The sequence below is a fragment of the Salvelinus alpinus genome, chromosome 1 (genome assembly GCF_045679555.1).
Source record: "Salvelinus alpinus chromosome 1, SLU_Salpinus.1, whole genome shotgun sequence".
NCBI classification, from domain to species: Eukaryota; Metazoa; Chordata; class Actinopteri; order Salmoniformes; family Salmonidae; genus Salvelinus; species Salvelinus alpinus.
This window is the reverse complement of record NC_092086.1, coordinates 57,503,251-57,513,937: the sequence shown is the minus strand read 5'-3', so window position 1 is coordinate 57,513,937 and position 10,687 is coordinate 57,503,251. Positions and strand designations below refer to the sequence as shown.

The 10,687-nt window shown below is 40.4% G+C and overlaps 1 protein-coding gene across 1 annotated transcript; it reads left to right on the top strand.

Annotated features, from left to right (window-relative positions):
• Positions 1 to 246: 246 nt before the first annotated feature.
• Positions 247 to 7,937, top strand: LOC139581583 (trypsin-like). Its single transcript, XM_071411510.1, has 6 exons — positions 247 to 363; positions 2,521 to 2,541; positions 2,663 to 2,825; positions 3,310 to 3,578; positions 4,572 to 4,720; positions 7,318 to 7,937. The coding sequence occupies exons 1-6, from the start codon at positions 306 to 308 to the stop codon at positions 7,633 to 7,635; spliced, it is 978 nt and encodes a 325-aa protein (XP_071267611.1). The 5' UTR covers positions 247 to 305; the 3' UTR covers positions 7,636 to 7,937.
• Positions 7,938 to 10,687: the final 2,750 nt, after the last annotated feature.

Below are 10,687 nucleotides of genomic sequence, written 5' to 3'. Positions count from 1 at the left end.
GAGAACAGCCAAATACATGATTTGCCAAATCATGATTTTAATTGAACTGAATTGAGAACAATTGATATTGAAAGAGTGCTAAATGAGGTAATGGAGTGAATGATCGGTGACATAAGGTTGTGAAAGACACACACACAGACAGAGAGAGAGATGACAGGTTGTAGGAGACAATGACCAGTATTGTGAGGTAAGTGTCACACCCTGACTCAATACAAACAATTACCTACCTACGTACATACAGTACCTCCTCGTTCAACAAAGGGTATTTTAAAGACAGGACACAGAGAGCCAGAGCAGCTGATAGGATGGACTCGTGGTGGGCGTTGTGTGCTGTGGTAGTAGCGTTGACATGCATTGGAAAAGGTAAGAGGGAATTATTATTTCAAATCAAATGCAGTCAACTAAGCTATATGGAATTGTTTTAAGAAGGTCGTACCAAGGGTAATTTAGCTATTTGATTTTGAATTTTAGATGTGCCTTCTGGAAAGGCTTTCTGGAACATTTGAACTTTCATGTTCCTTCATAACAAACTTGTATGCCATCTGTAAATATGGATAACATTGTTAAATTACGAGCCTAGTGCGTTTAGCCACGTAAAAGACAGGAACCTTCCCGCTAGCCATGATTGGAAGCGTGCCATGTAGAACACTTCTGTCTATAACATGAGCTGCTCGGTATGTGTATGTAATCATTTCTAGCGCAGCTTTTTTTGAAAGATCTCACGAAGAACTGTCATAATATTGCTAATGCTCTCCACTCTCCATTTTCTGGAGGACCGAGTTTTGAAATCAGTGGAATGCCCAGTGGAAACATATCTCTAGCTTAAACTGATTTTTATTGGGATTTTTTTATTATGCTAATTCGATTTTTGTGAACAACCCAGTGCTGGGTAAATATTGGACAGAAGACACGTTGAGTTGACCCGTCAGAGTAAATGTCATTCCGGTTCATTCATTGTATTGTATACAAATGTTTAGGTTGAGCACGGACACTTTTGTAGCTTAATGAGTATGATAATTAAAACATCAAATTCTCTCCCACACTGTCCCAAGTGATACTATTGTTCCAAATACCTTTTTGGGGGGTTTACACCCAGAATAAATAAAAGATTATCCCTAAAACTACTGTTGTATATTCTTATCATGATTGATTTGTTCTTTAATGATAAGAAATAGACTTGTCTAGCCCAGCCCACATTCTTCTGTCATTCACTGCTGAATTTCACCCACTTTACACAGTGATGTTGTTGGTTTAGATATTAAGATAATGAGAGTGAGAATATTTCTAACACAGGAGGTTGGTGGCACCCTAATTGGGGAGGATGGGCTGGAGCAGAATTAGTGGAAAAATATCAACTACATGATTTCCATGTATTTGATGCCATTCCATTAGTTCCGTTCCAGCCATTATGAGCTGTCCTCCCCTCAGCAGCCTCCACTGATTTCTAAGTAAGAGGGTTCAAACTTGAAATTCTGGAAATGGCAGTTTTCTTTCTTTCTATCCTCCCTTTGCCCTTAGAATGACTTCCACTGAGAGGCATTGAATAGTTTGAGCAAAGGGAGGTTGGTATGACAAAAATGCATTGAGTAAACCACAAGTTTTGCCTATGACGCCAACAGAAGGGTAATATTTCCAGTGGTGGAAAAAGTACCCAATTGTCATACTTGAGTAAAAGTAAAGATACCTTAATAGATAATGACTCAAGTGAAAGTGAAAGTCACCCAGTAAAATTCTACTTGAGTAAAAGTAAAAAAGTATTTGGTTTTAAATATCAAGTATCAAAAGTAAATGTAATTGCTAAAATATACTTAAGTATCAAAAGTATAACTAATTTCAAATTCCTTATATTAAGCAAAACAGATGGCATGATTTTCTTGTTTTAATTTTTTTTTACGGACAGGTAGGGCACACTCCAACACTCAGACATAATTTACAAACAAAGCATTTGTATTTAGTGATTCCGCCAGATCAGATGACCAGGGAAGTTCTCTTTAAGTGCGTGAATTAGACCATTTTCCTGTCCTGCTAAGCATTGAAAATGTAACGCATACTTTTCTGTGTCAGGGAAAATGTATGGAGTAAATAATGGAGTACATTATTTTCCTCGGGAATGTAGTGAAGTAAAAGTAATCCAAAAAATAAATAGTAAAGTAGATACTCAAAAAAACGACTTAAGTAGTACTTTAAAGTATTTTTACTTAAGTACATAACACCACTGAATATTTCTGGTAAGTGGGCTGTTTCAGGGAATAACCAGTTTGTTATTTTTCCCTTGTCTCCATTCATTCTGGATAACAACAAACCCGTGTTTTATATAGAGAATCATTATATTCTAATAGATAGACAAACTGTAAGATTTCACAGGCACTTTCTAATTCCAGCAACTTAAAGGGTTAGTTCAGCGCTTTTACATAGTATTTATATATTAGCATCCTCCCCCATTTAGCATGTAAATTTAAGTAGTATAACCTGGTAACTGAAAAAACCTTTAATAACACCAATCCACTTTCCCTCACCCAGGTGGCCATGCACAGTTGGATGGTAAGTTATTACATACAACTGCAGAACTTCAAATCAGCTTTGTTTCTTGCTGCTCTTTTTATACTGTGAGGGATTTGTGTGTTCTATCATGAGCCACCTCTCATCGGTTTGTATCCTCCAGTGTGCGGCACAGCTCCTCTCAACACAAAGATCGTGGGGGGTCATAATGCAGTGGCAGGGAGCTGGCCATGGCAGGCCAGTCTGCACAGATCCAGCGGCCATTTTTGTGGAGGCTCCCTTATCAACAAAGACTGGGTCCTGACTGCCGCTCACTGCTTCGCCAGGTAGAATGACGTAACCTTACCCATCCGGGGTTGGGTTAAATGCAGAAGACACATTTCAGTTGAATGCATTCATTTGTACAACTGACTAGGTATCTCCCTTTCCCCCAACCTGTATATTATGCCAATGTGTGATTGAAACGTCTCTATACACTGTATTTGTCTATGTACTATTTTATCTACTGTATTCATGAATAATCTCTTAATTCAGAGAGCTAATTCAAATGATAATGTATTTTGGTAATTTGAGGACAACTCTACCATGTAAATACAAAAACATGAGTTAAAAACTTGAAAATTACATTTCCTAACAAAAATGTATGTGCTTGCTAGCTTCTATGGTGGTCTATCTATGGTTGTCAAATAAGTGACTCCAGAGAGGTGACATTATCTCTCTAAAATACATTACAGAATTAGGTCAATTGTGTCAGCAAGCACACTAACAATCACACTTATAATCTTTAGCCTCAACTCCCTTCATTCTCAGCACCAGCACGTCTGGCCTGCTTGTCTACCTGGGCCGGCAAAATCAGAAAAGCTTCAACCCCAACGAGGTGTCTCAAACAGTCTCTCAGATCATCCGCCACCCCAACTACAACCGTGCAACCAATGACAATGACATATGTCTGCTGAAGCTCTCGTCATCTGTCACCTTCACTAACTACATTCAGCCGGTCTGCCTGACAGCAGGGGGCAGCACATACTACAATGGCACTACTAGCTGGGTCACTGGCTGGGGCAATACCAATAGCGGAGGTTAGAACTGATGGTCCCAATGCTGCCTTTGCATTGTCAAGCCACAGTCAGGTCCAGAATTATTGGCACCCTTGATAAAGATATATATATATTTTTAAATTAAATAAATCATAAATCTTTCTTTCAATGCCTCACCTTGCGAGGATAACGGCACTGAGCCTTTTCCTAATATGAGGTATCTCAGACCATTCCTCCGTACATAATCTTTCCAGATCCTTGATATCCTTCATTGTAAAACCACAGGTTATCAATGGGTTTAATGTCCGGTGACTGCAAAAGGTTAATTTTTGTGGTCAATTGACCATTTCTTTGTGGATGTTGATGTGTGCTTGGGGTTGTTGTCTTGCTGGAAGATCCACTTGTGGAAAAGTTTCAGCCTCCTGACAGAGGCAATAAGGTTTTTGTCTAAAATGCACTGGTACTGGGTGAAGTTCATGATGCTGTTGACCTTAACAAGAGCCTCAGGAACAGTGGAAGCAAAATAGCGCCATGACATCAAACATCCACCACCATATTTGACAGTAGGTTTGGGGTTCTTTTCTGCTTATGCATCCTTATTTCGACGCCAAAACCACCACTGGTGTTTGTGGCCAAAGAGCTCTCTCTCTCCGTACTCAAATCTCATAAAACAAATTAGGAAAAGGCTCAGTGCCACTATTTTTGCAAGGCAAGGTATTGAAAAAAGAGGCGCTAATAATTTTCACCCCTATGTTTTTCAGATATTTTTTTACTACATGTTCTCTGAGCAATTGTTTCAGTTTAACATAATTTTCCATACAATATAGCTCAGTATTCGTACTATTTTATAGTATTTTTTTGCTCATCTTCGTCAGGGGTGCCAATAATTCTGGACCTGACTGTACAACCTTTACCTGTACATATATCACCTTTTGTCAAGTTCAGTTTCTATCAATACAGTTGGAGCAGATCACAAAGGATCAGAAATGTATACAACGGTTTATCGGTAAAAGGTGACCTGTCTCTCCTCCTCAGTGTCTCTGCCCTCACCCCAGACCCTACAGGAGGTGGAGCTGCCAGTAGTGGGGAACAGGAAGTGTACCTGTCTCTATGCTGGAGTGGGTTCAATCACAAGCAACATGATTTGTGCTGGTCTATTGGCGGGAGGAAAGGATTCCTGTCAGGTGATACATGGCTGTGTTTAATTCCAAATACTGTAGTTGCAGAGCTAAAGCTGCATTTTAGCTGCGGTCTGCAGAGCTATTATTTAAAGGTCCCGAACAGTCATTCTGATTCCCATGTAAAATAACTTTTTGTATGACTACTTTTTCTCTCGTGTCAAACTACCAGGAAGTCTGAAAATACAGACTGAGTGGGGAGCTAGTAGGCTGAGTGGGTGGGTAGCTCACCTTGACGGTGAGGTTCTTTGAAAATTTCTTTGTCAAGCAACATGGATGCAGTGAGCATTGTTTGCAGTGAGCATTGTTGCAAGCAAATTTGCTTACACACGAAGCAGCTCAAACAACATTGAAATTGCATGCAACATCCAATCCTGTCATACATCACATCATGCTTTCACAAATGATTTGTCCAACTATTTTGTTATTGTAACGTCATCAATATAGACAAAATGTTGGCCATATAATTTATCTAGCTAGCCCAAATGGAATTGTCAGCACTGTTTATCAAGCTAGCTAGCTAATTCATTTTGGACAATTTCGATTGAAACTTTATAGGGTGAGTGCTGTCTGGGTACATTTAATTAAAATATATATATTGACTGCCAGACAATCTTCATATATCATGACTATCAATGATATAAAGAAGTTTGTATGAATTTCTTCTTCCTCCTCTTCTTCTTAAGGTTTTATGGTAGACTACACCTATTGCTGTATTGCCGCCACCTGCCGTATGGGGTATTGAAACAAAAACTATTCTATTATGGGAATATTCTACTATTCTATTACGTCATACAAAATACAAAAAAATACATTAAAAAACCATCCCACCCCAGTCATAGTTCAAATCACATCCCTAAACAGGCTCAGGTGCAGAGCATTCATTGAATGTAGCATTCATTGACAGGATTTCTTGTAATGCCTCTGCTATAAAATCCCTGAGTCTCAAAAAACGCTCAGCCGCACTCACAATGATGCCTATTTTCGCCGATTCCCTCTCCGTTTGTGCGGTGCACTTGATAATCAACGCAATAAACGCCACAAAGTCCACCTTCTTAACATGCAACATGTCAGGATCCCTCTGTTGACAAGGAACATCACCTGGTGCCTCTACTCCTACTACCATTACTTCTTCAACTTCACTCCTTTCTTCCACTCTTCTCACCGCCTCCAGATAGGAGACATTCTGGACAGCCCTGATTCTTGCCATTCTTCAGCCTAACAGGACACTTCAGAAATTCGGGTGCATCTTCACCACCACAATTGCAGCATTTAGACTCAGCTGGCGTACGATACCCCTCCCATGACACATGACCAAATAATTTGCCTTTATCACACTGCTCGGGTTTGGGTCACGTAGGCTCTCACAGGGTATCTCATAAAAGCCAAATACATGTGAGAAGGCAGAGACTCTTCATAAAAAACTATAGAATGGATGGGGTAGGCTTCCTTACTCCATCCGCCATGCGGGTCAGACGTTGTGCACCAACCGCTTGATCCAATTCTTCACGTATACACTTTGCATTTACTTCTAGCGCCACCCCAGAGGACACCCTTGATAGGTGCCCTGCTTCAAAGATCCACACATGACGCATTCCAATCCAATATCTTCTTGAGGCGCAGAGCATGCTCCTTCTGTTCCATCGATACGCAAAACAACATAATAAGCCCACTTCTCGTTACTCTCATCGACGCCACCTCATCCAACGCATCCACCATTTTTATCGAGACTTCAAACTGATCTCCCAGGTAACAGCATCAATTCAAAACCTTTACTCCGACCAAAAAAGAACCAGAACTAGGCTTGGATTTACTAGATCCCACGACCACTTCTCTTATTTCCTTTTGAATTCGCCACTGTAATCCAATTCCTCTCACTCTCATCTCCACTAGACACACCATCTGATTCAAACATAAAATCTGCTTCCGCCATTTTCCTTAGCCTGCTTTGTATGAATTTTCCAATTGTAATGTCGCTTGATGTAATGACATTACAACTGCGTAAGCGTTTTGGGCAACCCTTCCCCTGCTTTTGTTCCATGCTGGCCGAAACCCTAGCTAGCCAGTTACTAGCTAACACAGATGAAACAGATGAAAGTGGAAACCTATCAGTATCTTTGCCTTGAATAGATGAATAGGGGGCACCTCTAATTATATTTGCTGACACACTGCAGTCAAATTTTGGCACCGGTAGACTATCTACCTAGCTATCTAAACCACGCCCCTCTGTCAACACGCCTTATGCGATGACAGTTACAAGGCGGGTCATAATGAAATTAATAGTACATTACCATTGGTGTATTAAAATGAGAGGCCTTATGTGACGTCACATAAAGCCCTTAAAAATCCCGCCTCCTGAATCCAAGTGTTTGACATGGGGGAGGGGACCAGTAACTTTATGATCCAACTTTATCAATGTAGAAGCAGCAGTAATAGTTTGTTCTGGTTTAATCCAAATATCATCCAATTTCAAGAAAAACATGATTTTAACTGTGTAGGACCTTTAAAGACAAATTAGAGATGATCACAATCCAAAATCATGAGAACTTCAGCTGGTAATTGCATTGTTCACTGACCCCGATGCAACATTTGTCTCTGTACAGGGAGACTCAGGGGGGCCGCTAGTGAGCAAACCGGGCTTAGTCTGGATCCAGTCTGGTGTTGTGAGTTTTGGAGTAAGCTGTGCTAGACCAAATTTTCCAGGAGTGTATGCCAGAGTGTCCCAGTACCAGGCCTGGATCAAGAGCCAGATCAGCACTGACCAACCAGGCTTCGTCACCTTCTCCTCCAGTGGGAATAACTCTGACCTCACAGTCACCTGTGCTGCACTGTCCGGTGGGGCCACACACCTCCTCTCCTTCTCCCTCTCCCTCCTCCTCTCCCTCTCTCCTATTCTTCTTTCTTTCTATCTTTTCTTATAGGGCATACACTAAAAGTGGATTCTATGTCCGCTACACTTCTCATTGTATGTGAAAAGCACTGTAATAGTATGTTAAAACTGTCAACAATACGTGATTGGTTTCATTCAACATGAATATGACTCTACTGAATCTACTAATATTTTCTTCTTGTGATGTAAGTAATTAAGTTGGAGAGCAAATGTTATTGTGTTATGCTATAGGATTACATTTGGTTGATTATCAGAGCTCAGTTCAGGATTGTTAAGAGAGTAACACATAGACATCACAAGTGATGATTAAATGGAAACCTATTTTTATTATTATTTAACAAGTTGTGTATATTTTTCCATCTTGAGTATACTGTATCTGCAAATAGTTACATTCTTTATAGTGAACTACAGCTATTTGTCATTGAGCTTAGAATGCCTCTCAACAAGCATCTCCTATCATGTAATGGTGGACAGGCAGGCAGGTAACTATCAGACTGCCATAAATACCAAGTGTGTATTTATTTTGACCAAGACCGTAGCAAACAGTTGCAAAACCATTTACTCTTTGTTTTATTGGTATTTTTTAAGGAGTGGGGCAGTCCCACTAATTTGTTTGCTTTTATTGAAGAGATAGAACAGTGTTGGAAAGACAGTGAGAGGGTGAGTCAAAGGGCAGTGAGATAGATTCAAACCCATGCCCACTCTGGCATACATGTGTTCCAGGGTCAGCGGCTGTAACCACTGGACCACACAGGTCACGTTAAACCGTTTACTCTGAAGGGAAATGTTTTGCAATGGAAACAAGAGTTTCTATTGGACAAATTCAGGTAGGTCCCGTTCCGTTCTGTTTGGTTTGTTTGGTTCCCAGTGAATATACCCCAATTGGTAACCCTCTTACCTGGATTGGGTCATACAAACTCACTTAACCAGAGAGGTGATATCATCACTTTAGCTAAAATACATCACAGAATTGTACTTATAATAAAAGGAATGACATGCATAAATGAGACTTTTGAAGAAAAAAACATGCAGGGCTTGACATTAACCTGTTTATCCACTTGTTCTTCAGACAAGGTGACTGAACATGTTGTTTAATGCAAGAAGCCACTTTACAAAATAAAATGAATTATTATTCCCATACCATTATTACAGAGAATCAGACAAATGTTACCCTCTGCCTATTGGTTACTTAGCTTATTCAAGCCTGTCTCAAAATACAACACTGCCCCTTTAAGACCAAAAAAAAATCTCTTTACCTGATTTGCTTTTCAAAGATGTCTAGAAATGTATATGTTTTGTGCTCTGTAGGAAGCAATCACTCCCTATTACTGACTACAACTGATCTATAACTGGGCTAATAACTCACTATCTAGCAAAGGATATGAACAAAATGTGCACATGTGGCTACATGCAGCTTTCGCTTTGATCTCAAAACAAGTGCATCTACTCACCACCGCTCATGCTGTAAACACAGTCCAGTTTAAAGTAAATGGCACAGATCCATATATGGCAATGGTCTATTTGCATATAAGCCTACTGCAGCTCTGATTGTTTATGCCACACCGGTCTGTGTAGAGTACGTGCTGTAGTGCATGTCAATGCAATAGAATCCTACTCCGATGCGTTCTGCCTACAACAAACTCAAGTCGCACCGCATTATTTCTGCCTCATGCACAAATGTACGTTGTTACTCTTGTGAACAGAGAAAATCAAATATTCCTTGACATTAAAAAATACCCAAGCCACTAATAATAACAACTAAAGCACATAGATACACTTTCCTACTCATTCATTACTGCTGCAGTGATGGTTGTAGCACTGAGTGTAAACAGGAAGAACGTGCATTTTATGGGTTATAAAAATGTTGAATACTAAGAGTTGACAGTGCTGAGTAAGAACTTAAACATGAACTCAGTCATAAAAACAGCAGCTCTTTGCTGTATTCGTTGACAGTCTCTCTCTAGTCATGGTTTTAAACGTTTTGAAATCTCACAGTATCAACCTTGCTGTAGCTTTCTTTTATGCCTGCTACGTTACTGCAGACACTGTCATCTGAGCCATCCGATTGGCCAGCGGTAGACCTATAATGCACTTGATTTGCTCTCTGGGACCACCGGGAAGGCAGTGTTTTACATTCAGACACATTAAATGGTTTAAAATGGCAACATTCGACTACCCGGCGCGCAGGGCTGCTGAATTGAGTGCACCAACTGACAACAGTGGAGACAAATAAAAAAAAATAGGAACACAAGGCTTTATCGTTGGGTGTTTTGCAGAAATGTTTGGTGATCGACCAGCAATGCCTTGGAGATCGACCAGTCGATGGCGATCGACCAGTTAGTGACCACTGATCTAGAAAATTGAGTGAAATTAAATCTCGTACATCTGTCTGTGGGCTAATATTTCTGCGCGGCAGTCTCGGGGCTACACACGCAGTTCAGAGGGAACATTGGTGTTAAAGAGGAATGGAAATGATAGGCTTTAGAATGCCAGCTAACTGTAAATCGCCAGCTAACTATAAATCGCCATATTGCCATTTGTAGGAGAGAAAGTTTTGGAATTCCCAAAAGTGAGAAGCAGTAGCTCTGAGTCTGACAATTAATTAATGGCAGAGGAGGACACAGTTATTGAGCCAATAAACCTCCTTAAACATTTCATGTTATCGCCCCAGGTCAAAAAGTTGGCAAGAATAGCAACATACAGTAGATCGGTGTAGCAGTGACACAAACCGGTGTCAGTGCGGATGCTGCCAGATAATAGCCAGGGAGGATGAGTGTGTGTGTTGTAGAGCGGTGGTGTTGATACAGCACAAAATCCCAGTGGATAGTGGCTGTATTACATCCAGTCAGAGGTTCCTGTCAGTCTGTTTTATACTATTTTTTAGAAACCTTTAGAAGCGGTTACTCGACCTGTCAGCGCCACTAAACCCGTTACTGATAACCAATAATGGTGAGGTAAATGTAAGAAGTAGAATACACCCGACTGTAACTAAAAGGTACTACCGCAGTTTGGCGTGATGGTAACGTTCTTATATTTTGAATTGACGACAGGGGTTCGAATCGTAGAAAGCAACATGTAACGTC